Source organism: Vicugna pacos, chromosome 22, assembly GCF_048564905.1.
Source record: "Vicugna pacos chromosome 22, VicPac4, whole genome shotgun sequence".
Lineage (NCBI taxonomy): Eukaryota > Metazoa > Chordata > Mammalia > Artiodactyla > Camelidae > Vicugna > Vicugna pacos.
Genome location: NC_133008.1, coordinates 22847647 through 22875004, shown reverse-complemented (window position 1 = coordinate 22875004; position 27358 = coordinate 22847647). Strand labels below are relative to the sequence as shown.

The following is a 27358-nucleotide window of genomic DNA, read 5'->3' as shown; positions in this document are numbered from 1 at the left end:
CCGCGCGCGGCTCCCCGGACCGGAAGTGGAGGCGAACTGTCGCGGGGCGCGCCCGGCCTCGCTCAACGCCTGGCAGTTCCCGCTGTCGCCGCCGCTCTCGGCCACTGCCGAGGCTTTCCGCAGCCGCCATGTCCGCCAGTGCCGTCTACGTACTGGACCTGAAGGGCAAGGTACCAAGGGCTCGCCACCTTCCGCGTTGCTAGGCAACCGGCGGGGGCCTCGCCCCGTGGGGACCCACCCTGTTGCTAGGTAACCTGCCAAGGGGAGCCACCCTGGTCTTAGGCAAGGAAGCCGTTTGGTTTCACACCTGAGGGCACCACCCTGTTGCTAGGGGTCTTCCGTCCTCGAGCCCTGCCTTGTTACTAGGTAACGCGGTGGGCTGCCGCAATTGTCAGGTAACCGGCTGCACGACCCCCATCCTCACCTGTCTGGGCCCGAGGCTCAAACTTCCGTCCGGACCCCGGGGAACTCGAGACCGCGGGGAGCGCGGGCCACAGCTGGCTTGGAAGCCAGGCCTGGCGCCAAGGGGCTGCGCGACCTTTGACTGGATGTGGTGAGGCATGGCGAGGACAGCGTGCCCTCGGGCCAGTCCCGCCCTCTGGGAGCGCAGCAGCTTGTTTATTCAGCGATTATTCTGTGTCAGTTCCTGTAGGAATTTCTTAACGTTCACTGTGACATTGAGTTACAACGGTTAAGGGAGGTGCGTGGTGGGAATGCCATTTTACTGAGAGAAGAACTGAGGCACAGGGAGGTGATGTAGCCTGCCCAAGGTCTTAGCAGTCACAGAGAAGTGGCAGGTGTAAGTCGAACCCAGAATCCTTTGTTCATTCTGCTGATATTGGAGGAGCACCTACTGACAGGCAGGGTACTAAACCTTGGGTGAACAAAATCAGAATCAGACCCTGTCTTTCTGGACCCTGTCTTCTGGTGGGTTAGAGGGGTACTTATCTCAAAAAGCACAAATAAATGTAAATTGCAGTGGTGAAGCAATGAGGATATAATGGGGAGAGTCAGCCTCCACTGGGGGTCAGGGAGGACTTCCCAGGGGAGTGACAAATCTGGCTCATATAAAGGAGGAGTTGGACATAACTAGGACCACGGTGCTTTTTCCAGAGGTATCTGGGAAAGCTTCTCAAAGGAGGGATCTCAAAACCTTTCAGAAGTGGGCTGCTGCCTTCTCCCAAGTTCGTCTGGGGTAAAAGGCTTGTGAGTATCTGACATTTTGCATTGCGGAGTAACAAGAATAGGACAGGACCAACAATGTTAAATAAGCCCCACATGGTTCAGTGAGAAAAAAATATGGGTGTCAGGCCCAAGTGGAGTGGGCAGGAGTTAGCTCAGAGGCAGTAGGGAGTGCAGAGGTGAAGTGACTGTCCCTTGGTGCCCCACCTCTAGCACTTTGCTAGAGTCCCTTGAGTGGGTTGCCTGCCTTGGATGCCACCCAAAGTCAACAGCTAGTGAGGCCCAGCGCTGAGCTCCCTTCTCCAACCTCCTTAGAGGCAAGGAAAGACACAGGGCACACCAGGGGCTGGGAGGGTGCATTGTTTCCACCCCGGCCACTGTGATCCCACAGGCTGCCTATTCAGATCACTCATTTCTTCAGCAACATTTTGGGAGCAGCTAGCTTACACCAAGTCCAGTGCTGACCATTGCACTGTGACTAAGGAGTTAGGGCTGAGTTCAGAACCTCTCTGCTGCTCCCCTGCATGACCTCAGGCAAATGTGTGAACTCGCTGAGCAGACGCATGAGACAGGCCACCCATGGTCCACAGTCCATGTTAGTCCCCAAGGTCCTCGAGCATTGGCAAGGGAGGTGCATGGAAGCTGACAGATCCAAGCAGATGCTCCCATGTAGTTCGCCGCAAGGCCATGGACAAGGCCCCAGGTAGTGCAGTTGCTCAACGTGAGTTTGGGCTGGCAGAAGGAGAAGTGGTTACAAAAGGCTTCCTGGAGGAGGGAGATGCCAGAGCTGGGAAGGTGACCAGGTGGCAATCAGATGGACAAGGAAGTGTCACAGTGGGCCCAAGGGGTGAGGGGCAGCCCACTGAGGCTGGCAGGCCGAAAGTCCTGGGTAATGCTGGAGCCTGGAGGGTGGCCCCAGGAAGGCCATGAGTGTTGAGGACAGGAGAGCAGAACCAGGGGGACAACTTTGCAACTTTGGTCCCAAGAAGGTACAGCCACCATGAGGAGATGATAGCCTGGGAGGGGCATGATCAGACCTACCTTTTGGGAAGCTCCCGAGGCAGCCGGGGGGTTGCCTCCCATCCTTAGTAACCCTCATGCCATTTATCATTCCACTCCCCATGCAAGTCATGTTTTGAAAGTATGCCTTCTGCGCAGACTGCATTTAATCAAAAATAAGGTAATGGCACATGAAGAAATTCATGACTACATGCCTGTCTGCCAGCCAGAGCCTCCCATCACCAAGGAAACCAGCTTGGCCACATTCAGCTGATAGAAAACCCTCCATGGATGTTTCTCTGCCCTTATCTCTCTTGCTTCTCTGCAGCTTCTGACACCATGACCACGCTCCTCCTCACCAGCCTTCCCTTGGCCTCAAGGTTGCTGCCCTTTTGATTCTGTCCCCACCCTGTTTCTCTCACTCACTGACTGCCACACCTCCTCTTCTGCCTTCCCCTTGGATGTTGGCTCCTCGTGCTCGGGCCTGGCCCACCTTCCATACCGTCACTCTCCTCAGGGCAGGCTTTGATGTAGGTTACTGTGCCAATGACTTTCAAATTTGTCCTGTAGTTCAGAGCACTTACCTAGATGTCCGCTAGCCTCCCTGGAGGTCTCACAGCCACTGCAGACTCAGCATATCCGCAGATGTGCTCCTGCCGCCCCTCAGCCCTGCTCTCTTTCTCCGTCTCAGTGAGTGACACCGCCATGTATGCAGCTGTCTGTGTTGAAGACCTGGACATTATTCTGGCCGCCTTTCTCTCACCGGCACGTTCACTGCACAGACATTTACCCAGCAGCTCCTACTGACCAGGCTCCATTGTGGGTTCTGGGACATAGCCATAAAAGAGATGGAAGAGGTCACTGTTCTCAGGGAGTATTAGACTGGTCGAAGCAGCAGATGGTAAATGAGGTTACCAATGTAGAATGCACTGGTGGTGTGGGCAGTGAGGGTGAGGTGGGGTTGGGAGTAGAAAGGGACAGGATGTGATCTCTCAGCCAAGGTGAGCAAGGAAGACTTCTTGGAGGAAGTGCCATCTGAGCTGAGGCTTAAGAACCGAGAAGATCTAGGCCAGGGCATTATGGGCAGAGGGAACTGCAGGTGCCAAGGCCCTGAGGCAGGAGCAGATGTTAATCTCTCAGAGAGAGCGAGGGTGCTGGCCAGGATGCCTGGAATGGCGTGAGCCCAGAGAGCAGAGCTGGAGAGGCATTGGAGGGACTGTGAAGAGCCAGACGGCCATGGGGACAGACGTGCAGTTTGTTCTGTGCAAGGGGAGTCTGGGGTAGACAGTGGCTTCAGCAGGGGAGAGACCTGATCTGACTTCTGGTTAAGAAGGCCCCTCTCACTTGTGGTGAGGTAGGAGTTGTGGGGTCAAGATCAACAGCAGGGGTGGGGGATTGTCACATCAGTGTTGCCTGCCTCCCTCCAGTCTGTCCAGCCTGCAGCCCCAGCTCTGAGGCTGCCCTCGGTCTACCTAACCGATGCTCCCAGGTCTCCCTATGGCCTGCACCCCCTACCCCATGGCTTCGGCCACACTAGTCCCTTTGTCTCTGTCCCACCTGTCCCCTCAGGCCTCAGTTTGAAATTTACACCCTTGCAGGGTCTCTCATTTCCCCCCAAGCAAACATCTCAGTACAGGGACCCTGTCTTGGACACTGCTATATCCCCAGGCCCAGCATGGTGTACGGTAGAGGGGCACACAGTGTGTGCTTGTTGAATGAGCAGGCAGGCTTCTGTGCAGCCCTGGCGATGAAGGTGAGTGAAACAAATTGCTCCCTGCTCTTTCTGAACACGCTGGGGGATTGGGGGCTCCATGCCAGCAGCAGCCCCCCAAATTGGATACCTGAGGTAGAAGGTGGGCTTGGGAAGCCCAGGAAAGCAAAGCAATGTTTATCGAGCAGAAGTGGCCCTCCAGGGAGTGACAAGTAGGGTTAGAATCCTGGCTCCCCTTTGTTCGCTGTGTGACCTCAGGCAGGTGGCACCACCTCTCCGGACATTACTGTCCACCTCTTTAAAAATATCAGCCCATGGTGAGGGCAGTGTATGAGGCAGTATATACTCCTGGCAAAGAATATATGAGAGTGTATGTGGGAGTCCCTGGGCCAGGGCCTGGTCCAGTTACCCACAAGCTCACCCATTGGGTGCTGGGTCTCTAAGAGGCCTTCTGAACAGCAGCAAGGGTGCAGGGTCCCTTGCTTGTAGGCCACAAACAAGAAACTAGGAAAGGAGGGCTCTCTCTTGCTTGTTCGATCGCTTTCTCTCTCTGGCTTGAAACAATAAGATAATGTACTTTATGATCCTACAGGTTCTGAGGCAGGCAGTTCCCAGGCTGTTCAGCTCAGTGGTGTCATTCTTAGCACGTCACTGAGTCCTGCAGCCTCACGGACACAGAAGAGCAGCAGCAGCTGTAGGCAGCATCTCTAAACTGAGCCTGACTCAGGACAGCCAAGCTTCACACCTCCCTTTGTATTCCTTCCAGGAGGCATAACTTACGTGTAACAGACTTATGCTCATTTAAAGCATTTAGTTTGATGAGTTCAGTCATTGTGGATCCCCAGGAAAGGGGAAGCACACATTCTGTCACCCCCTGTAGCTTCCTCACACCCGTCTGTGTCCAGCCCATCCCCAGGCAGGCACTGGTGTTTTCCGTTACCATTTCCCAGGATGTTATTTAAGTGGGATCATGCAGATTGTGTCTGGTTTCTTTCACTCAGCTCAGTAATCCCAAGATTCCCTCGTGCTGTCGCCAGCGTCAGGGATTGTTCCTTCTCGTAGCTGAGGTGTGTTCCGCAGTGTGGATGGAGACATCTCCATCTACCTGTTGAAGGACACTGGCATTCTCACCAGCCCGAGTCTATTTAAAATAAAGCTGCTGTGAACATCTGGGTACAAGTCTTCATGTGGGTATACGGTTTCCCTTCTCTCGGGTAAATAATACCTGAGACAGGACTGGCTGGGTCATAATCTGGGTGTCACTGTCTGAGGCCTTGCCAGACTTTACCAAAGTGGTTGTCCCTTTTTACGTTTCCATTGGCAGTGGTACCGCTCCTCCAGCGCCACAGGCCATGAGAGAGAGGCGGAGGATGGCTTCTCTCCAGGCCACAGGTGGATTCTCGTAGATGTGAACACTCAGCAGTGTCCCTCTCTTGACCCAGACAGAAGAACAGGGGGCCTTAGCACAGGAAAGGCTCTGAGAAGGTCTGCAGTGAGAGCCTGTGGGATGCTGTTTAATCTGTCATCTCCTGAGTGATTCAGTCCTAGACTCTTGCTTCATAGTCCCGCCCCCCCCACTCCCCCTTCAGAGAGTCCTGCTGGCCTCTGTGGAAGTTCGCTTTGGGAAATGCTTTCCTGGAGGGATTCCCTGGGGGTAGAGATCAGATGGTCCTTTGATGGACAAGTGTGATTGGGGTCCCCAGAGGGAAGGAGGCTGGTGCGTCTCACCCCCACCCCCAGGCACCCAGCTCGTGGAACTCAAGATCAAAGGGTCTTCCCTCTTCCGCATCCACCCAGGTGCTCATCTGCCGGAATTACCGCGGCGATGTGGACATGTCGGAGGTGGAGCACTTCATGCCCATCCTGATGGAGAAGGAGGAGGAGGGGATGCTGTCGCCCATCCTGGCCCATGGGGGTGTCCGCTTCATGTGGATCAAGCACAACAACCTGTATCGTATCCCTTTGTGGGGGCATTCCTGAGGAGCCATGTATGTGTGCGTGCGTGCACACACACACGTGCAACTGAGCTGCCAGCCCCTGCCCTGGCCTGGCCCAGCGGGGGCCATCAGGCACAGTCCTGTTTTCCTGGCCCTGCTGCCTGAGGATGACAAGTGTGACAGGAGTCTTTATCTGGTCCAGCAAGCCAGGAAGGCTTCCTTGAGGAGGTGACATCTGCAGGAAGGCCAGGTGTCCACTAGGCACAAGAGTGGACTGGCATGAGGAAGGCTAGGCCCAGGCAAAGTCTCATCCTGAAGCTGCAGCAGGGGTGGCTGGAGCCCTGGAGAGGGGCGCCTGGTGGGAGCAAGGCCCAGATGGCCAGCAGGGTGTATACTGTGGGGCCTCATAGGACATCACCTTAAATGGGATGGGAAGCCTTTGGAGGGTTTCAGGGAGAGGAGTGACACATTCAGATTTGCATTCTGTAAAGGTCACCAGCTGAGTGGAGGCCAGACTTCAGGGAACAGGAGTGGACCTGCGGAGGGGCGAGGAGGCTGGGGTCAGCATCCAGGTTGCGGGGGTGGGGGGGTGGCCTGGACCATGATGGGTGGTGGGATAGAGAGAACCCTATCCAGATCACAGGGCCCCCTCCACTCAGGCCCATGTGGAGATCTGGCTGGGCCAGTTTCCATCGGTGAGGTCTGACAGGCCACCCTCTGCCTTTGGTCAGCCCTCTAGGCACATTCTGGCACCCGCACTGCTGCAGGAAGGGCCCGGCTTTGCAGCACACAGCCCTGTTCAGACTCAAGCTCCCACTACTGTGTGACTGGAGGCAGGTCCTCACCTTCCCGGGGTCCAGTGAGAGCAGTGACCCCTCCCTGCAGGACTGTTGGGGCCAGTTGAACTGCACTGCACCCAGTAGACGTGGGTTCTGTCCCCTTTCCCATGTTTGTGGAGACACACAAGACTTTGCTAGGGCAGGTATGGTCCACAGGCCAGAGCATCCCAGATAGCCTTTTGGAAATGCAGAACCCCAGGCTCCACACAGCCCTGCCAGGTCAGAATCTACATTTCAGCGAGGCCTTCTCTAGTGATTTGTGTGTGTATTACAGCCAGGGAGGTGTTGGCCTGGGACCCCCATCCAGCGCCTTGAGGCCTGACTCCCTGCATCACGCCTCTATTTATTCACCTCTGTCTGGAATACCTCGGGGGCACCCTGCAGAGGATCTCGGACGGCCTGTCTCCCAGGAGTTGAGTGTCTTGGAAGCTGCCCTGGGTCTGGGCAGTGGTTGTCCAGGAGTGGAAAGGAGGGAGGGGCGGCTGAGTGAGATCAGCAGGAGCCATCAGACCAGTTTCCAGTTGGGCCCCAGTGTTTCTCTTTGGGGCAGCCAGGGAGGAGACAGCAAGGGCTCGCCCCTCTGGGTGCCACTGCCCAGCACACCCTGCCTGGGTGGACATCCTCTCACCTCCGGCCTTAGTTCATCGTTGGGTAGCAGTTTCCAGCAAGACCTAGCCATGAGGGTCAGAGGTGCCTGCTCCCCCTCTTTGGAAAGCAGCAGAAGGGCACGTTGCCCAGACTGCAAGTGAGAAGCCAGCGCTCCTTTTTCTGGGGTCCTGCACGGGACCAGGATGAGGCAGGAAGTGAGGTAGAGGCGGCCCCCTTCTCCCTCCTGGAGCTCCTCACCTGCCCCTACAGTGGTGCAGGCTTGCTGTGAACAGGGCCATCCAGGGCACAGTGCACGGGCCTGCGGTGGAGGAGCTGGCCTCCCCAGGGGGCCCGAAGCCCCTTAGGGGAGGAGGAACAGGAGGTGCCCGGTACACAGTGACCCTGGGAGGTAGGGGCACGCCCCCATCAGAAGGAGAATTTGTGCCGGTGCTTTACGTGTATCACCTCGGTGAATCCACTCTCAGGCCCCCGTCAAACAGGTGAGAAAACAGTCTTTGTTAAAAAGGGCTGCCTCAGAGGTGAAGGCTAGAGCCAGAACTGGTCCTAACTGCTTCCCTTGGAGCCCGGCTGGGGCACCCTGGACCTCAGGAGGGTCATGGAAGCAGCGGGCTCTGGAGAGGGGCCGACTGAGCGCCTGTTTTCCATTCCCGGGATGAGCCCCGCTACCTCCTCCCACCTCGGGCCATTCACCCCACCTGCAGTGCCCTCCACCACACCCCGGGCTTCAGCCCTCAGCTCAGCCATCGCCTCCTCAGGGCAGCCCCCCTTCCCAGCAGCCAGGGTGGGCTCCCTGTGCCCTCTGCTGCCCCTCCGTCAGCTGAGCCACCCTGAGGGCCCGGACCTCGTCTGGCTGTAACTGCTGTTTCCCAGGCAGGCTCAGACCAGGAGCTCAGACCCCACTGAGGGCCGAGTCAATGACTAGGGGTGGCTCCGAGCCCAGGGCCGGGGCAGGGGTCTCTCCAAAACATGTGGTCGACAAGCCTCTGAATCCTCCTTAACCGTGGCCACCGTGCAGTGGTCGCCACCTCCAAGAAGAACGCATGTGTGTCGCTGGTCTTCTCCTTCCTCTACAAGGTGGTGCAGGTGAGTCGAGCCACAGGGGTCACATGGGTATCAGTTACCCTGGCTCTGTCACGTGCCTCCCCGTACCGGCCACCTGAGGGCTGCAGCATCCCTTGGGAGCTCTGGACCTAGAACTGCAGGATGTGGGGCAGGGGAGCTCCACCTGCTCCATGAGGTGCCCTTAGTTGCCCCTCTGCCTGGTGAGGAAGGTGAACAGGAGGTGGGGCTCAGGCCAGGGGTGCGCCCTGATTCCAGGAGGGACAGGTATGCCCCCCCAGCTGGCTGTGGAAGGGTGGAGGGTGACCTGCTGAGTCAGGGATTAGGGAGGTGGGATAACCAGGAGGAGGGCGGAGCCAAGTTCTGCTTAGAATCTCCCCGGGAGCCCTAATGGCACAGAGACCCAAGGTCCCACCATGGAAAGAGGTGACACATGCCAGGCCCAGGCTGACAGTGAGATGGGGAGGCAGAGAGTGGCACATGCAAAGGCCCTGGGGTGGGAGGGCATGTGGTGCCCAGTGTTCCCAGGACAGACTGTGGGGCTGAGGTCACCAAAGTGGCAGGGCTGGACCGCGGCATGGGGAGTGCACAGGGCCTAGTGAGGAGTTGATGTCGTTACAAGTCTGATGCGAGATGGTGGAGAAGCAGGAGTCTGATAAGACCTGATTTGAGTTAAGATCATCTCCAGCTGCTGAGGAGAGAAAGAACTTGAAAGCAGCTGAGAGGCAGTGAGGAGGTTGCTGCGGGCTTCTGGGAGAGACACGGAGGGGCTTGGCGGAAGTAGGGGCCGGAGTCAAAGAAAGCAGATGGTCAGACCCAGGAGGCCTGCGGTGGGCCCAGGATAGCTGTCATCCTTCAGGCAGTGCCCTGTGCAGCTAGCTTAGGAGCCACCTACGCCAAACGCTGGGGAACTGGCTGGTGTGAGCTGTGAGGACGAGGGGGCGGGGGAGCAGCGCATCCCCTGGGGAGGCCCAGCTGCAGGCCTCATTCCCGGCTGGGGAGCAGCCTTCATTCCCAAGCTGGAGGCAGGGCTGCGCTGCCTGGGATCTCAGGGGAGTGGCCCAGCGCTCGCAGTCCTGGAGCGTGGGGATGGGAGGTGGGAGGGAGGAAGGTTCTCCTCCCTGGTAGTTTGCCATTTTGCTTTCCACCTTGGTGTCTGGGCTAATGAGAGCTCTTCCCAAGCCCCCTTCTCCTTGTCCCCTTGGGCGTCCCTGCTTTGGTCCTCTTAATTTTCTGTTGAAATGGGGAAGATTTGTCTGCAAACACAACTGTACAGACTGGAGTTCAGGGAGGCCGTAAGAGCCACTTGTCCTGTCCCCAGTGGCTCTTGTCCCTCACCCGAGTCACTCCCAACTCAGAGGCCAAGGGTGATAGTGACAGGATTAAGGAGAAGCTCGGAAGGGGGCCCAGGCCTGGGGGTGCGTGTCAGGGAGGGGAGGAGGGTGGGCCCGCAAGAGTGGGAACTCAGGGCTTCTGACCAGGCCTCAGAGGACGCCTGCGCCACCCCGGCCGGGTTCCCGCCTCACAGGCAGCCACTGCTGTCCTCCTGCCCTCGTCCCCGTAGCTCTTCTGGAAAACGGACAAATGCAGCTTGTGGACAAAGGGGCTGTTGCCAAAGGCCTCGGGTCATGAAGGGCAAATGCACTGGGGTGAGCGGTCCTCCCTCCCTCATCCTCCTCTCAACCACCTGCCTCCCGCTCCAACGCCGCAGGTGTTTTCAGAGTACTTCAAGGAGCTGGAGGAGGAGAGCATCCGAGACAATTTCGTCATCATCTACGAGCTACTGGATGAGCTCATGGACTTCGGCTACCCCCAGACCACCGACAGCAAGATCCTGCAGGAGTGAGTGGGGCGCGGGGCCAGGCCTGGGTGACGTCACAGCGTGATGTCGGCAGCCTTGGAGGCGGAGGAAGCAAATGTGTATTCACGTTGTTGGCCACCCCCTCCCGCCCTCTCTGCAGCCGCACCAGGAGTTTACTAAGTCATTGGGGCACTTGCAGGTCCTTTTTCCACTCAGCATCCCTGCATAGCAGGAGTGTTTTTCCTGTTGCAAAGTCATTCTCCAGCCACAGAGGTGCACCAGGTGCCTTGTTGTTAGGGAGTCACCTGCCTTTGTTTTTACCACCACAAATGAGGCTGTGGTGGAAAATCTCCCTTCAGTCGGGTCCTGTCCTTAAAATCATGGCCACTGTGGATTAAGCGTTTCCTGTGAGCCAGGCCCTGGGCGAGCACCCTTTTTTTTCACTCCATTCACCATCAGAGGTGCTGTTTCCCCATTTGACAGGGAAGCAAAGGGACACTCAGAGAAGCCACGTGACTTGCCCACATCTCACACCTGTTGTTTACCAAGTGGGACCGGGTCACTATGTTACTCTCCCAGGCGGTCCGTGCCCTCTGCACACCCGGCAGGGGAGTGGTTTGTTCCCACTTCTTGTTCACACCTGTCTCCTTGGCCCCCTAAAAGTGAACACTGCACTCATTGTAACTGAAGAGTTTATTGGGGTTTTTGGAAATCGTAAGATATTCTTGTGTTAAATTTGCAGCCCCAGGTGAAACCAGACCCTGCTTTCTGGACCCTGCTTACAGGGAGGGGCTGTTTTCAACAATGTCAGTGCCTGAACTTTTTTTTTTTTTTAAAACACAGGTCCTGGGGATTGAACCCGGGACCTCATGCATGCTAAGCATGCACTCTGCCACTGAGCTATACCCACCCAAAACCCTCTGAGCTTCTTAACTCTGAGCCTGGGCCCACAGGTACATCACTCAGGAAGGCCACAAGCTGGAGACAGGGGCCCCCCGGCCCCCAGCCACCGTCACCAACGCAGTGTCCTGGCGCTCCGAGGGCATCAAGTACCGGAAGAACGAGGTGTTCTTGGACGTCATCGAGTCCGTCAACCTCCTGGTAGGCTTCCTTTTTTACTTTCCCTTTTTTTGAAAAATGTTGTCTTTCCCATGATTGGAAATAAAAGCAGCTTGACTTTACAACTAGCAAATCCCTGAGAAAGTCACTTTCTGTGTGATCGCAGGCAGATCAGCGGGGTTTAGTCAGGGTCGCTCCCTGCAACTCGAGCTTGTTTTATCTTCATTAGTTTTTGTTCTTATTTAGAATGAATACATGCACATTGTTTAAAAAAAAACAGTGTGTAAAGTTAGAAAGTGAAGGGCTCCGTAATCAGAAACCTTGTTATCTTTGGACCTCATGCTAAATACACAAACATACGTTGTTTTTCTGTAAAACTGAGAGCATAAGATGTTCTCCTGCAACTTGTTTTTTTGGGCTTGAGGGTTTTGATTTGTACTGTTTTTGTATGTTTGTGGGGTTTGTTTTTTTTTTTTTGTTACTATGAGGGAAAATTGACCATATTTTCCATGAATTTTATTTAGCATATGCACAGATTCGTGTAGCCGTTATTCATAACCAGGACATACAACATCTCCATTACCTCAAAAAACCTCCCACCAGCTGCCCCTTTGTAGTCACGCCCTGCTGCCTGTTCCCAGCCCCTGGCCACTGCTGATCTGGTCTCCATCACTATGGTCTTGTCTTTCTGAAATTGTCGTATAAATGGAATCATACAGTGTGTGATGGTGTGAGTCTGGCTTCTTTCATTCAGTGTAATAGTGCCTTTGAGATTCATCTAAGTTGCTCTGTTTATCAAAAGTTTATTTCTTCCTATATTTGTTTATTTTATCTTCCAAACCACAGTTTGTTTATCCATTCACCCATCAGAGGACATTTGGGTTGTTTCCAGCGTCTGGCCACTGTGAACGGAGCCACTGTAAACATTTTGTGTGTAGGTTTGTGTGTGGACAGAAGTTTTCATTTCTCTAGGGCAGATACCCAGTGGGGTTGCTGGTCAGGTAAGTGTATGTTTAACTTTACAAGAAACTGCCAAACTCTTCTCTAGGGTGGCTGTAACATTTTTGCATTTTCTCCAGCAGTGGGTGAGAGTTCTAGTTGCTCCACATCGTTGATCAACATTTGTATTTTTGCCATTCTAATAGGTATCTTATGGCTGTAATTTGCACTTCCCTAATGATTAATGATGTTGAGCATCTTTTTATGTGCTTCTTTGTTATCCACATATCCTCTTTGGAGAAGTGTCTTTTCACGTCTTTTGATCATTTTTAAGTTGAGTTGTTTGTTTTCTGATTGTTGAGTTTTGAAAGTTCTTTATATATTCTGGATAAAGGCTTTTGTCAGATATGTGGCTGGCAAATATTTTCTTCTAGTTTGTCACTTGTCTTTTCATTCTCTTGACATTGTCTTTCACAGAGCAAAAGTTTTTAATTTTCAGAAGGTCCAGATAGCAATTTTTAAAGTTGATTATGCTTTTGGTGCCATATCTGAGAACTCACTGTCAAACCTAAGATCCCATAGATTTTCTCCTAAATTTTCTTCTGACAGTTTTGTGGTTTTACATTTAGATCTATGATTAATTTTGAGTTTAAATTTTCTTTTCTTTTAATGGAGGTACTGGGGATTGAACCCAGGACCTTGTGCATGTTAAGCATGCACTCTACCACAGAGCTGTACCTAACCCCCCCCAAGTTTAAATTTTATGTAAGCTATGAGGCTTATATCAGATTTTTGCACATCAAACAATTTTTTTCATTTGTTCTAACATCATTTTTGAAAAGATTATTCTTTCTCCATTGAATTGCTTTTGCATTTTTGTCAAAAACAATTGGCCATATTGTGCAAATCTATTTCTGGACTCTCTTCTTTTCCACTGATCTGTGTATCTGTTCCTTCACCAATGTCACAGTGTCTTGATAACTGTAACTTTACAGTTAAATCTGAAAATCAAACAATGTGATTCCCCCAACATTCTTTTTTTTTCAAAATTGTTTTGGCTGTTTAGTTCCTTTATATAGAATTTTAGAATCAGCTGTGTGGGATTTTGATTGACATTGTGTTAAATCACTCTGTTAATCAGTTTGGGGATTTTATGTCTTTGGTCTATTAATTCTCACAATCCATGAGTGCCATATGTCTCGCTGTATATTTACGTCACCTTTGATTCTTTCATCAGCATTTTATAGTTTTTACCTTGTACATTTTTTGTTAGATTTGTACCTCAGTATTTCATTTTTTTAAGCTATTATAAATTGTTTAGTTTGTATTTTATTTGGTAGAATTCATATTTGAGCCTAGAGATTTCTTTTTCAGAATATTTTTCACTACAGATTTCAATCCTTTAATAGTTATAGGGTTATTTGGGTTTTCTGTTTCATCTCGAGTGAGTTTTGGTCGTTTACAGTTTTTAAGAAATTGGTCTATTTCGTCCAAGTCACTGAGTTTATGTGCATAGTACTGTTTATAGTATTCCCTTGCTATCTTTTTAATATGTGCAGGGTCTGCACTGATAACCCCTCTTTCATTTCTGATTTTGGTAATTGATGTTGTCTTTCTTGTCTGTCAGTCTTGTGAGAGGTTGATCTGTTTTACTGATCTTCACAAAGAATCAGCTTTTGATTTCGTTGATTTTTTTCTCTATCGTTTCTCTTTCTTCAGTTTCACTGATTCCTGCTCTCATCTCGAGTGTTTTCAGTTTATTGTGCTCTTCTTTTTCTAATTTCTTAAAGTGGAAACCGAAGATACTAATTTGAAACCTTTCTTGTTTTCTAATGTAAACATTTAATGCTATGAATTTCTCTCTACGCACTGCTTTAGCTGTATCTTACACTGACTTGTTGGATTTTCTTTTTTTTTTTTTTTTTCCAAAATATCTTCAAATTTCCCTTGAGTCTTCCTTTTTGACCCATGGATTATTTAATAAAAGTGTGTTGTTTAATTTCTAAATGTTTGCAGATTTTTCTGTTATTTTATTGTCATTGATTTTTATTCTACTACTGTGTGAGAATACAGGTTGTATACTGTCAGTTCTTTAAGGTTTATTAAGGTTTGTTTTAATGATCCAGAATATGATGTATCTTGGTGAATGTTCCACGTGCACTTGCAAAAAGTGTATATTCTGCTCTTGTTGGACACTGTTCTATAAATACCAATTAAATTCAATTGGTTAATGGCATTGTTCAGTTCTAACAATTCTTGCTAATTTTCTGTCTACTGGTTCTACCTGTTACTGACAAAGGAGCATTAAAATCTCCAGCTATAACTGTGAATTTGTCTACGTCTTGGCTTCATACACTTTAAAGTTCTGCTATTAGGTGCAAGTGGATTTAGGATTCTTCTGTTTTGTTGGTGAACTGACCCTTTTCTCATTATATTCTTCTTTTTTTAAAAAATCCTTTTACTTTTAACTTTCCCATGTCATATAGTAGAAAACATATAATTGGGTCATTTTTAAAATCCATTCTGATTGTCACTGTCTTTTAATTGATGTTTAGAGCATTTATATTGTAACTATTAAGTTGCTTGAAGTTTACCATTTTATTATTTGTTTCCTGTTTGTTCCCTCTGTTTTTCATTCCTTTCCTTTTCCTATGTTTCTGTGATCTAGTTGAACATTTTCAGTGTCCCATTTTGTTTCTTCATGGTATAGTTTTTTTCCTTTGTATAGTTTTTCTAGTGATTGCTATAAAATACATGCTTACCTTTTCATTATTACTTAGAGTCAATATTTTACAACTTTAATTGGAATTCAGAAACTTTATTACTGCTTTATAGAGTTGTCCTATATATTCATCTACATACATTGAAAACCCTATCAGTGTTAAAATTTTTGCTTTCAGTTGTCAAACATACATTAAAGAACTCGAGAGGAGAAGCAGCAGCCTCTCCACCATATTTACCCAGATATTTACCACCTGTGTTGCTCTCCCTTCATTCCCAGTTTTCCAGGTTTCCTTCTGGTGCAATTTGGCTTCCATCTAAAAAACTTCTTTTAGCAATTCTTTCAGAACAGGCTTACTGGCTACACATTTGCTTGGTTTTCCTTCATCTGAGAATGTCTCTTTTTCACCTTCATTCCTACATGATATTGTCACTGGATGTCAAGTTATGGGTTGACAGTTCTCTGTTGGCACCTTACAAATGCTGTGCCCCTTCCTTCCGGGCGCCATGGTTTCTGATGAGAAATCCAAGGTCACTCGAATCCGTATTTCCCTATGGGTAACGTGGTGTTTTTCTCTGGCTGCTTCCCAGATTTCGCCCTTGTTTTCAGTCCTCAGCAGGTAGCTATGATGTGCCTAGGCATGGATGTCTTGGGTTTCTACTGTATGGGGTTTGTTCACTTCTTGGATCTGTAGGCTTAAGTATTTTACCAAATTTGGGTTGTTTTCATTCCATTATTTCTTCAAATATGTTTTCACCATCTCACTTTTTCTCTCTTCTTTCTGGACTCCAGTGACATGAATGTTAGACCTTTTGTTATTGTCCTAAGGGTCCCTGAGGCTCTCTTCACTCTATTCCATCTTTTTTTCTCTCCGTTGTTTAGATTAGATAATTCCTGTTGATCTGCTTTCAAGTTCACAGACCCTTTTCTGTATTATCTCCATTCTGCTATTGAGCCCATCCAACGAGGTTTTTGTTACTTTTTTTTTTTTTTAGGTCTAAAATTTCCATTTGCTGCGTCTCTCTGTAGTCTGTATCTTTACGGGGACTTTCTAGTTTAACATTTGTTGCAAGAGTGTTTGCAGGTCTTACCATAGCTGTGTGAAGTCTTTGCCAGATAATCCCAACATCCATGTCAGCGTTGGTGTCTGTTGATTGTATCTTCCATGTGAGCTGAAACTTTCATGGCTCTTTGTATGCTGAGCAATTGTAGATTATATCCTGGGGGTTTTGAATATTATAAGATTCTAGGTCTTATTTAAATTACTATATAGAAAATGCTGATTTGTTTTGTATTGTTTTGTTTTGTTTTAGCTGACAGTTGACCTGGTGAGGTTCAGGCCACAAGTTCCAACCCCAAGTCCATGGGCCATGAGTATCAGTTCAGTTTTCGGAGTCTTTGTGCCTTTTGCTATTTCAGTCTTCCCCAAACATGCAGTGCCCGGAGGTCTGGCTGGGACTGGATGCTTTGGTTCTCAGAGTCTTGGGCGTGCTAGTTAGGCTCATGTCCTTGCATGCCTGGTTCTAGAGAGATCTGGAGACACAAACAGCTTCACAGGGTTGCTTTCCTGAACTCCTCACTCTGTTCCCTTTGGGGCTTTCAGGCTGCCTGGGTCTAGATCCCCGCTCGTGCTTGTCTGCACTTGGGCTGAATCCTCGATCTGCCCCACCTGCCAGGAATAGCAGCTGAATTGCCTGGGGCCCTGGACGTGAGGACAGAGGGGAAATGGGGGATTTCCACACTCCCTCTGAGCGGCAGGAGTTCCCCTTCTGGCCCTGGAGCCGGGGCTCGAGGCTTCTGCAAACCCTGTCTACACCCCACTGCTCACTTCCACTTCCAGGTTTTTCTGCTGCACTTTCACATGGTGGCAGGGGGGGGATGCCTCAGTCCGGCCGGCTTTTCCAGGATCCTCCTTTTCAGTTTTCCAGTGGCTGCCCACACATCCCAGCTGCCCAGGTACAGCTGTAGCCGGTGGCAGGGAAAGGGTGGTGGGCGCCGGTTCCATCTCCCCTGCAGCCCGCCTATCTCTGCCTGGGAGAGTGCCTCACCTCCATTGCTCGGGCAGACCGGGGCTGCCTGGGCCAGTCCTGTCATGTGGGCCCCTCGGGCGTGCCCGTTTCTGACTGTCCTAGCCAGTGCAGAAATGGGCGTGATGGCTCCTCCTCAGACGTGTGTTTGGGCGTCTGCCTTGCCTGGGCGGGATTTCTGAAGGGCTGGGTTCCCAGACAGGCAGTTGCTGGATGACAGCGCTTTCCCAAAAGAGTCTCCCCGTGGACTGAATGTAAATGTATTTGCTGTTTTACTTTCTAAGTCATGAGGCAAGACCATGGCCTCACTCACTGCTCCCCTCCTGCCTAAAGACTTTCTTCTGTTTACTGAGCTCAGAACTTGGACCATATAGGGTGTCCGGGGTGGAGAAGCAAATCCCGTGGTGCAGCTTGTAAACAGCTGCATGGAGCGGGGCAGGTGTAGCTCAGTGGTAGGTGCACACCTAGCACGTGTGAGGTCCTGGGTGCAACCCCCAGTGCCTCCATTAAATAAATAATAGTAATAATAAAATAAATAAAACTAATTAGCTCCCCCCCCCAAAAGAAGACTATAAATAAATAAATAAATAAATAAATAAATAAACAAACAGCTGCACAGGAAAGCAGTGGAGTTCAGGGGCATCCCAGCCACATTGTGTCTCTGGACGTGGCTCTGCCCAAGGAGCCCTAGTCTTCCATACAGAGGGCACCACGAGGCAGGTGTGGCCATCCCAGGCGTGTTAGAACACCGCCTTCCTCGGTCTGATTGCAGAGCTGGCGATCTCCAGAGTCAACATTGGCCTCCAGATTCCGGAAATCTGGCTGGAGTGGTGTACTTAGGCAGCCAGTCCCCCTGCAAACATCTCTTCCACACCCGCCCTGGGGAGGGCACCAGCTCTGGGCCACCAGTCACGCCTCAGCTAGGGCCAGCCCCATCCTGTTGCTGCCCACAGGGCCAAGAGTAGCCTCTGGGCTGTGTGACTTTTGTGTCCACTTCCTGAGGACAGCTAGAGAGGGCTGTGCAGACCCAAGGCCCCAAGGGGAGACAGCCCCCCAGAGAAGAGGATCTAAGAGCAGACAGTTAGGGGGAGCACAGAGGACCCGTGAGTTGCACACGAGTTACAAGGTCGCCCAAGTGGCAGCCCCGCCCCACTGAGGAGCGTAGAAGGCAGCCCCTGGCGCAGAGGAGCTGCTCAGTGCCTGTGGGAGCTGTGACTGTTTGCTCAAGTGTACTGTTATTTTGGATCCATGGTTGTCAGACTTCAGGGCAGTCCTGGGAGCAGGGAGGGAGCAGCGCCCAGGAAGCTCCATCTGCAACAAGCCCTAGGGAAACGAGGGCCCAGTGACCCCACAGGAAGAAACAGATTTCCAGGAAAGTGAGTCTGGCCTGTTCCCAGAGAGCCCCAGGGGGTCCCGCGGATGGGCAGACACTGGTGGAGTCACCCAGGCCATTAGCACACCGCCTGGAGCCGTCAGGTCTGCCTGGGCATTCTGGGAACTCCAAAGAGGGAGTAAGTGTATGAAAGAGCCTTCAGACAGGTTTCCAGGTACCACATCCCAGGCCCATCCACGGGGGAGGAGCCCAGTATGGCCTGAGGCCTAGAGGGTGGGGCCTGGCACAGCACCCCCAGCTCAGGGAACACTGAGAAGGGCTTCAAGAATAGAGGCAGCACGAAGGCCATGCAGCATGGTAGGGGACAGCAGCCATGTGTGGGGCTTCCCCTCACTCCTGTCCCGCCACGCCTAGGTCAGTGCCAACGGGAACGTTCTGCGCAGCGAGATCGTGGGCTCCATCAAGATGCGGGTCTTCCTGTCGGGCATGCCCGAGCTGCGCCTGGGCCTCAACGACAAGGTCCTCTTTGACAACACGGGCCGTGAGTACCCCCCATCCTCACCCCAGGCAGAGGGCACCCAAGGACAGAGTGGCCCCTGGGGCAGTGGAGGAAGTGTCCACCTGCACAGAGGACAAGCCCATCTCAAGCGCCGGGTTTAGAACCATTTTCCCGTTGTTTACAAGACAGCTGTGAAAACTAATAAATTAACACCTGGGATCTAGAAGACACAGGAGAGTGGAAACCCTCTAGTCAAGTCCCCTCGCCGCCCCTCGGGCCAGAGGGTCCGGGTGAGCACCTTAGGTGCCAGGCGCGTGGAGAATCACGCAGCAGGGCCTGAGCCCTGCCCTACGGGAAGGGACTCCAGGACCCAGTTTCTGCTCTCACCTCTGGCGCTGGGTCTGGGCTGTTTGAAAGCCATACATAGTAGTTCAAGCTTGCACTGCCTGGCCTGGATGTAGCCCTTCCCGGGTGGGGCAGGGCCAGAGCGGCCTCAGGAGCCCAGGGTTGCTGGGGCTTCGTGTTTGCAAACTGGACCACCAGCCTCCCTGCCAACCACAGGCCCACCAGCAGCTGGAGCAGCGGCCACGTTGTCATGGTTAGGTCTGCAGCAGCAGTATGAGGGCCTCTCAGACATTAGCCCAATAGAGCCGCTCCCCTCCCAGCTGGGTCCGCTCCGCACCGCCTCTCTGGGCTGGGAAACCAAGACAGGACCCCAGGACCCAAGGAGTGACAGGCCAGGGCCCTTGGGGAGCCCTGAGTCATCACTGTGCACCCCTAGTAGGGTCTGTTAGTCATTTGGCAAACATGTTCCAGGCAGCCACCCTGGCAGTTGGTTGGCATGAATCAGTCCTACCAGCCCTGCCCTCAGCCCAGTGTTGGGACATGGTGGGGCTTCCGGGGGCTGAGGAGAGGTGGGGTGGGGGTTGTCTCAGAAGCCGGCCCCCTTGGTGTTCATGGCCCAAGATGCTCTCACAGATTTGGGGAGCAGCACTGCTCTGTCAGGGGCGGGCCCCAGGCAGTGGGAGCATTGCTGAGAGTGGCCTGGAGAGCCTAGGGTCTGTCCCGCCCTCACCCCCATCTCCCCTCAGGTGGCAAAAGCAAGTCCGTGGAGCTGGAGGACGTGAAGTTCCACCAGTGTGTGCGGCTCTCGCGCTTTGAGAACGACCGCACCATCTCCTTCATCCCACCCGACGGCGAGTTCGAGCTCATGTCCTACCGCCTCAACACCCACGTGAGTGCGCCGGCCCTGCTCCTCCCTGGGGCGGCCGCCCCCTGCCCTGGTGGGTCTCATGTCTGCTGGGCGATGGGCGCAGCTCCCCAGGGAGACAGTGCCAGGCCCTGAACTTGCTGAGGGGCAGACCCCCTTGGCACCACTGCGCCCTTGCCAGGCAGTGCCCCCAGAACGACCCCGGTGATGGTTGCTGCCTTTTCTCTGTGCTCTGACCCATCCCTGCTCTGGCTGCACTGGCTGCGGGCTCCTCCAAGAGCACTGGGCCGTACTGGGCTGGGCTCACACCTGGCCAAGTGGCCCCTTGCCCTAGGCCTCTGGTTCCCCTCTGTGAAGTGGGGCTTTGCAAAGCGACTGTGTGTAAGCGCTGTCTTCACTCTCCCTGCCAGGTCAAGCCCTTGATCTGGATCGAGTCCGTGATTGAAAAGCATTCCCACAGCCGCATCGAGTACATGATCAAGGTGCGTGTGCGTCCTGCCGGCAGCACGGCCGCCGCGGGGCAGTAAGAGGGGCATGTGGGTGGCCCTGCCTTGTGAGGGCCCTCCGGGGCCCCTGGCCTGTCCAGGGTCCTAACCTGGGGGTGAAGCCTGTGGCTGTCATCTGTGCTGCCTCACGATGAGCAGCAGGCCAGTCTTGGTGACACCGACAGGAGGTCAGGGCCGGGCCAGAGGCAGGGATGGGGAGTCCCAAAGGCCGAGGAGTCAGGAGAGTGGAGACTGAACTTCCAGTTGGGCATCAGGAAAGTCTCAAGAGGTGGGAGAGGACGTGGGGGACACCTCAGTGAGGATCAAGGGGGTCCCACAGGCCGGGCAAGCAGCGTGCAGCCCTTGTGGGAGCAGGCTGGTGGGAGCTGGGCTGCCTCACCTTCGCCCTCCACAACCTTGGCCACGTTGGCCTCGTCTCCAGGCCAAGAGTCAGTTCAAACGGCGGTCAACGGCCAACAACGTGGAGATCCACATCCCCGTGCCCAACGACGCCGACTCGCCCAAGTTCAAGACGACAGTGGGGAGCGTCAAGTGGGTCCCTGAGAACAGTGAGATCGTGTGGTCCATCAAGTCCTTCCCGGTGAGCACGCTTCTGGGGGGTGGGGCACCCCTTCTGGACTTCCACCCACACTCACCTGCTCCCTGTGCCTGTCACCGTGGGGCAGCCTGACTGGAGCAGGACCCCCTCACCAAGCTCTGAACAGGGCACAGGGCCGGGATCCCCCCGCCTGGGGCTTGGGGAGGTTCAGGAGGGAGAGCCGAGGGGCTGCCCAGGCCTGGGGGAGTTAGGCAGAGGTCAACTCAGGGACCTGCTGCTCCTTCCTCTTGTTCAGAACTCCACATCCCACGAGGGGAACTGACTGTCTTGGGGCCAGAGCAGCCCGGGTTTTGGGAATCCAGCACCTGCCCCAGGAACCCAGAACACTTCCTGCCCCGAGCCAGCTCCACAGGCTGGCAGGGCCCCCGGATTTTGAGCTGGCGTTTGGGTTTGTGGGAGGGGCGCCCACCCGGAGCCTGGGAGGCAGGTGTGAGCATCGCCTGTTCTCGTTATAAGCGAGATGGAGCGCTTTTTTATGTCTAAGAGGGCTGTTTGCATTTCTTTTTCGGGAAACTGGAGTCAGTGTCTCTTGCTCACTTTTCCATCAGGTTTAGTCGTTTTCTTCTTAGTTTCCAAGTGCTCTTTATGCGCGGGCAAGACTAAAGATTCATGCGTTTTCTTTGATACCATAGCAAATGGTTTTCCTCAGTTTAGTGTTTATCTTTTGACTTTGCTTCTGATGCTTTTTGCTGTGCACCCATTTCTGATTGCTTCTTCATGTTATCGTTGTTTAACGTGGTCACATTTCTCAGACTTTTTCTTTTATTATGTCCAGATTTTAAGTCATGCTTTGGAAGGCTTCCCCATTCCGGTTATAAAGCAATTCACCCGAGTTTGCTTCTACAACATGTATGTGGTGTTTTTCACCTTAGATCTTAGGTCCTTTCAGAGCACAGTCTGGTAAACGGGGGACGCACAGATCCAATTTTGTCTTTTTCCAAATGGGTATCCATTTTCCTAACACCATTTACTAAAAAGTCCTACCCTTTCCCCAGTGGTTTGAAATGCCATGTTTTTCAAAGATCACATTTTCGTGAGTCATTAGGTCTCTTTCTAAAAGTCCTCTTGGCCGCCTCTCCGTACAGCAAGGCCATCTCTTAACGCGAGGCTTTATTCTATGTTTTAACATCTGGTGGGGCCGACCCTACCCCCACCCTAACTCTCCACACCCCCCTTGCTTGTCTGTTTCATGGTAACTCTAGCTTGTTACCTTTTCCTTATGAATTTTAGAATCAGTTTGTTTGTACTAAATTTGTAAGTTAATTGGGAAGAAAAAACACCTTTATGCGACCGAGTTGTCCCATCCAGTAGCCTTGTCCCACTCTCACCTTTGTGCCTTTTGGAAATGTTGCGATGTTTACCTGATATACCTCACTGGGCTTTCCCATAGTTTTAAAAAGGGCTTTTATTGAAGTGTAACCTGCAGAAAAATACACAAATGGTGTGTCAACAACTCGATGACTTTCCTCAGGGGCCACATCTATGTGTGTGGAGCCAGATAAAAGCCACAGAACACTCCTCGCCCCCAGGACACCCTGGGGATCTCTGCTGGTTTTGTGCATTTCTCATTTAGGTGATTTTTAAGTCGATGTTTTGGTAAATGGGGTCTTCTGTATCTTCCAGCAAGTTCCTAACATTCACGTGGTAATTTTACATCCTGGTCCCTTTGTTTGAGGTAGTTTTTCTTTTGATTCTTACGGGCTTTAGATATTGTTTCATATCATTTGCAGTCAGGTGCAGTTTCCCCATTCCCTCTCCTGCTCTTGGGCATCTGGTGGCTTCTGGCATCCCACTGCACCGGGTGCCGCCTCCAGGGCTGTCAGTGGCGGTGGAGGGCGCAGCCTCCTGGCTTTGCCTCCTACTGGAGCTGCCAGCGTTTCCCCTCCGAGTGTTGCTGCTTCAGGCTGCGACTCAACCCAGGGCTGCTTGACTTTGCTTTTAGCACAGATGGGCAGCGAGTTTAGCCAAGCACCTTTTCAGTGTCTTTGTCCGTTCGTATATATTAACGGGATGGATCCTGAACCACCCATGCATTCCGGTACGCGCCACATGACTGTGGTAGTTTGTTTTTAACGTGCCGCTGATCCTGCTGGTTAACGCTGCACGTAGGAGTTTTACACTGACAGTCATGACTGAGTTCGGTGCGGGTTCTTGGTGTGTCCTCTACTGGGTATCAGGGTTGCGCCCATTTTTTTTGGTTTACTATTTTTTATCAACATTTATTTTTTTAATTCGTGGTGTTTTTTAATTTTGGGGGAGGGAAGTAATTAGATTTTTTTTTAGTTGAAGTACAGTCAGTTACAATGTGTCAGTTTCTGGTGCACAGTCAGGCATATACAAACATGTATTCATTTTCATGCTCCTTTTCATTAAAGGTTATTACAAGATACTGAATATAGTTCCCTGTGCTACACAGAAGAAATGTGTTTTTTCTGGTTTATTTATTTAATGTTGTACCACGTCATAATTTGTCTCCCTTTTCCATTCTGCAGAGCGTTCAGATAGCCTTGAGACGGTCTGGTCTTGAGAGGATTGATGGAACTCGGCTGTGTGACTCTCTGTACCTCTGTGCTTTCTCTCTCTCTTCTATGAAAATTAGGCCGTTTAGAGTATCTGCTTCAGTTCAAGTCAGTTTGGGTGAATTGTATTTTCCTCCAAAATTATCCATTCTAACCAGGTTTTCAAATTTATCCGCACATAGTTATAAACCCCTTCTCTTATGAAAGTTACTTCTCCTTTTTTTTTTATTTATTTTTTAAATACTTCTTGTAGGGAGAGGTAATTAGGTTTACTTATTTACTTTTAGTGGAGGCACTGGGGATTGAACCCAGAACCCTGTGGATGGTAAGCAGGCACTTCACCACTTGAGCTATACCCACCCTGCTACCCCTATGCCTTATTTTGTGTATTTGTGCCTTTTTTTTCCCTTGATGAGTTTCCTTAGTGGTTTGTCTTTTTTTCCCCCAGATTCACTTTCAAGTTTATTTGTTGTAATATTTTTCAGTTTTATAAGTTTTCAATTTTAATTTCTTGATCCTTTCTTTGTTCTAATTTTCAAGTTCTTTTAATTTATGGTGTATTTTAAATTTGCATCACTATGTTTAAGCCACAAATGTTGAACCCTGCCTAAGCTGCCTAAGCTGTATAGCTGAACCCTGCCTAAGCTGTATAGCCCGTGCATCTGGCAGGGAATATTTGATACCATCTAGAAGTTCTGTAATCGAATGGGAGTATTTTTTTGTTTTGTTTTAATTTCCTGGTCTAAGGGCCTTTTGTTTTCCATTTTCTCTTCACTATAGGTTTGGTGCATTGAGGCTGGAGAGTGTTACTCATGCTGTTTCTACTTTTAGAATCTGTTGACATGTTCACTGTGTGCTAACATAAGGTCAAAGTTTGTGAGTGTCCCGTATGCACTTGAGAAGACAGTAAGGCCTCTGTTATCGGGGTAGAGACCTCGACACGTGCGCATGTGACGTCTGGCAGACGGAGCGCGGGGGCAGCTCTGCCTTCCCCTGGTTCCTGTTGCATCTCTTGTAGCATCTGCTTAACACAAGTTGCTGCCGTGTTATTCGGTGTGTAGATACTCGTAACTATTCTGTCTTCACTGGGGAGCATAGGACTGTGGCCTGTCATCCTTTGCGCCTGTAATTCTTTGCCCTGGATTCTTTCCTGTGGCAGCAGCCCTACCCTGTTTTGTTCGACTTCGCCCAGCAGGCCTTCGCCCACTCTTCCTGCTGGTTCGACCTCTCTCACTCTGCTTTCACAGCGTCGAGCTGGGTTTCGGTCTGTGGGCCAACCTGTAAGTCTTCCTCATGAACAGGAGGAGTGAACCCCCTTACTCGGACACGACTGGCGCTAGGGGGCTTGCAGGCTCCCCCCGCCTGGGGAGGCTGCCTCTCTACATGTTCTTTGGTCTTATTTTCTGCTTGGTTTTTATAAAGCTCAGGTTTCTGGCCTGGTGTTCGTTTTCCCACACAGGCTGACGGAGCTGCTTTTACTCTTCGGCTGCCTGCTTTGTGTGTTGCTGACACCACATCATTCCCCCTTCGCTGTCCCAGAACCTTCACTGAGCGCCAGGGTCCCGAGTCTGGCGGAGTCCACACTCCTGCACTGACGAGCAGAGACTGACCAGGCCTCCATGGTGGGGGGGCCGAGGCGCTGCCCCAGGGAGCCGCCCGGGGGCCAAGGCATGCAGGGATGGCCCCTGCTCTGGGGCGGGAGCAGCCCTGGTCGGCAGCCACTCTTGTAGGCGGAGGCCTGGGGATCAAAAAACCTCGTTGTCCCAGATGTGATGAGAGCCCTGCTCCCCACTGCTCCCTGCAGTTCTGGGCGAGGCTCACTGGGCACTTGGATGACCAGGCCCAGACTCCTGACTCTTCGTGGCCAAGTCGAGGGCCTGCGCATTCCTGGCCCTGCTCTGAGCCCCGTCTCTGGAGTCATTGCTCAGCTTCCAGGGCCAGGGCCACCCTCTTCGGGAGCAAGACCGCGGGGCCATCTCATCAGTTGGTCTCTTTGTCACCTCTCCCTGTTGCCGTCTCCATTTTGACGTTTCCCTTTTGCTTTCACTTGCGCTCCTGACATGGGGCGTGGGGGTGCTCACTTGGACTCCGGCTGGGGCAGGCGGGGCCCTGTCCCCCGGCGGCCGCACCTGCTCTGTCCATGCTTGCTCTCCCTCCCTCTTCCTCCTGCCCAAGGCCCATTGGTCTTATTTTCCTTGAAGCAACTAGTCTTCTGTCCCTGGGAACTCGTGAAACTTTCTCTTCATCCTTCCAATTCAACAATTTTCCCAGGCACGGCCTGCGATCTGCCCTGCGGGGCTGTTGGGGGCCGACTGTGAGGCCTGGAGGACAAGTGTGAGCGTGTTGGAGGAACCAAGGTGCTGGGTGACCGCAGGCCATGCAGGAAGGGGCTCGGCGGCCAAGGAGCAGCCTGGCCTTCTCCAGGGGTAGCTGTGGGCCAGGCTGGGCCAGGGCCTTGGCCTGACTGTCTCCACCCTCATCTGCCCCACCGCAGGGCGGCAAGGAGTACCTGATGCGGGCCCACTTCGGCCTGCCCAGCGTGGAGGCGGAGGACAAGGAGGGCAAGCCCCCCATCAGCGTCAAGTTCGAGATCCCCTACTTCACTACCTCTGGCATCCAGGTGCGTGTGGCCACAGTAGCTGGGGTCCCACAGTAGACGTGACAGGCCCAGAGGGTTGCAAGTGACAGACATCAGTGCACCCAGCTAAGAAAAGGGTGCTGTTGGCTTGTCTCAGGGTGCCACGGTGGACGCCCAGCCCTGATGGAGACAGGCCCACTGCCATCTCCTCAGACCTCACCTGTGCTTCAGTTCCAAGTCCAGAGATGCACTGAGCCTCCAGTGTCCACACACTTGCCACCACGGGGCCCATTCTCCTGGGCACCTCAGTGGAAAACCTGTGTGGGGAAGAGAACCCTAGACTGGCGCCTTCTCCAGGAACCTGCTGGAGGGCTGTGCTTGCGAGCACACATCTGGCTCTTCCCCCTTCTTCTAGAAGCACCTCTGCCCTCTCTCGGCCTCAGTGTGGTGCAGACAGATCAAGGCCTTTCGTCCCCTCCCTCACCTGCCTGGTCACAGCCTGGCCCTGGGAGGAGTGACTAAGAGGGTTCAGGAGGTGGGGAGGGGAATGGGGCGTGTGTGCGCTCAGGTCCCTGATACCTGTGCCCCAGGTGCGCTACCTGAAGATCATTGAGAAGAGCGGCTACCAGGCCCTGCCGTGGGTCCGCTACATCACTCAGAACGGAGGTGCGTGCGGCCCCCCCGGGGGCGGGTGGGGGGCAGATGGAGCTGAAAAGGCCCCTGGTGGTGGTGCTGCTGCCCCAGGGTCAGGGTGGGGGCGGGTGTGCGGCCCCCTTCTGGGGTGCAGAGCAGACATTGGACGCCTCCCTCCCTCTCTCCTCCTAGATTACCAGCTCCGGACCCAGTGAGGGGCCGCAGTGGCTGACGCGCCCGGCCCTGGGGCTCCTGGTGGAAGCACCAGGAGGAAGCGCCTGCCAAGCCTGCCAGAAGGAGGGGCTCCCCTGGACACCAGCCATGCTCCCAGTCCGCCCGGGGCCCCTCCTCCTCCTCCAGGTGCACCTGCTCCGCCGTCGCCACTCTCATCTCCCACATCCCCTTTCCCAGAAGAGGCTCATCTTTGAGAAGCCTCGTCTCTCTGCCCCCACAGTTTGGGGGGAAGGGAATGCCATCTTTCTCTCCAGAGGTCAAATACAGCCTTCTGTGCTGTTTCGCTCCCAGTCACAAAAAGACTGGGACACGCTCGGCCTCAGGCCGGGCTAGCAGGGCCGCCGTTCTGTTGAACGTTGTGGGT

General features: G+C 52.6%; 1 protein-coding gene across 3 annotated transcripts; it reads left to right on the top strand.

Moving 5' to 3' along the window:
* The first annotated feature begins 6 nt into the window (after positions 1-6).
* AP1M1 (adaptor related protein complex 1 subunit mu 1) lies at positions 7-27358 on the top strand. Of its 3 annotated transcripts, none has more exons than XM_006199102.4 (12): positions 7-170; positions 5690-5846; positions 8293-8360; positions 10048-10178; positions 11091-11238; positions 18632-18758; positions 19808-19950; positions 20337-20408; positions 20854-21012; positions 26044-26169; positions 26718-26793; positions 26953-27358. In XM_006199102.4, exons 1-12 carry the CDS (start codon positions 129-131, stop codon positions 26973-26975), a joined length of 1272 nt encoding a protein of 423 aa, XP_006199164.1. In that variant the 5' UTR covers positions 7-128; the 3' UTR covers positions 26976-27358. The 3 variants fall into 3 exon arrangements, with proteins under 3 accessions (XP_006199164.1, XP_072803565.1, XP_072803566.1); XM_072947464.1 differs by lacking the exon at positions 7-170 and adding an exon at positions 231-249 and having other exon boundaries at positions 26953-27236; XM_072947465.1 differs by lacking the exon at positions 7-170 and adding an exon at positions 313-395 and having other exon boundaries at positions 26953-27236.

What these genes read in the sequence shown, in the direction of transcription:
- AP1M1 (XM_006199102.4), top strand. Translation starts at nt 129, where the DNA reads ATGTCCGCCAGTGCCGTCTACGTACTGGACCTGAAGGGCAAG. An exon ending in GACAGCAAGATCCTGCAGGA is followed by an intron (nt 10,179 to 11,090) that starts GTGAGTGGGGCG and finishes CTGGGCCCACAG; the next exon opens with GTACATCACTCAGGAAGGCC. An exon ending in GCATCGAGTACATGATCAAG is followed by an intron (nt 20,409 to 20,853) that starts GTGCGTGTGCGT and finishes CCTCGTCTCCAG; the next exon opens with GCCAAGAGTCAGTTCAAACG.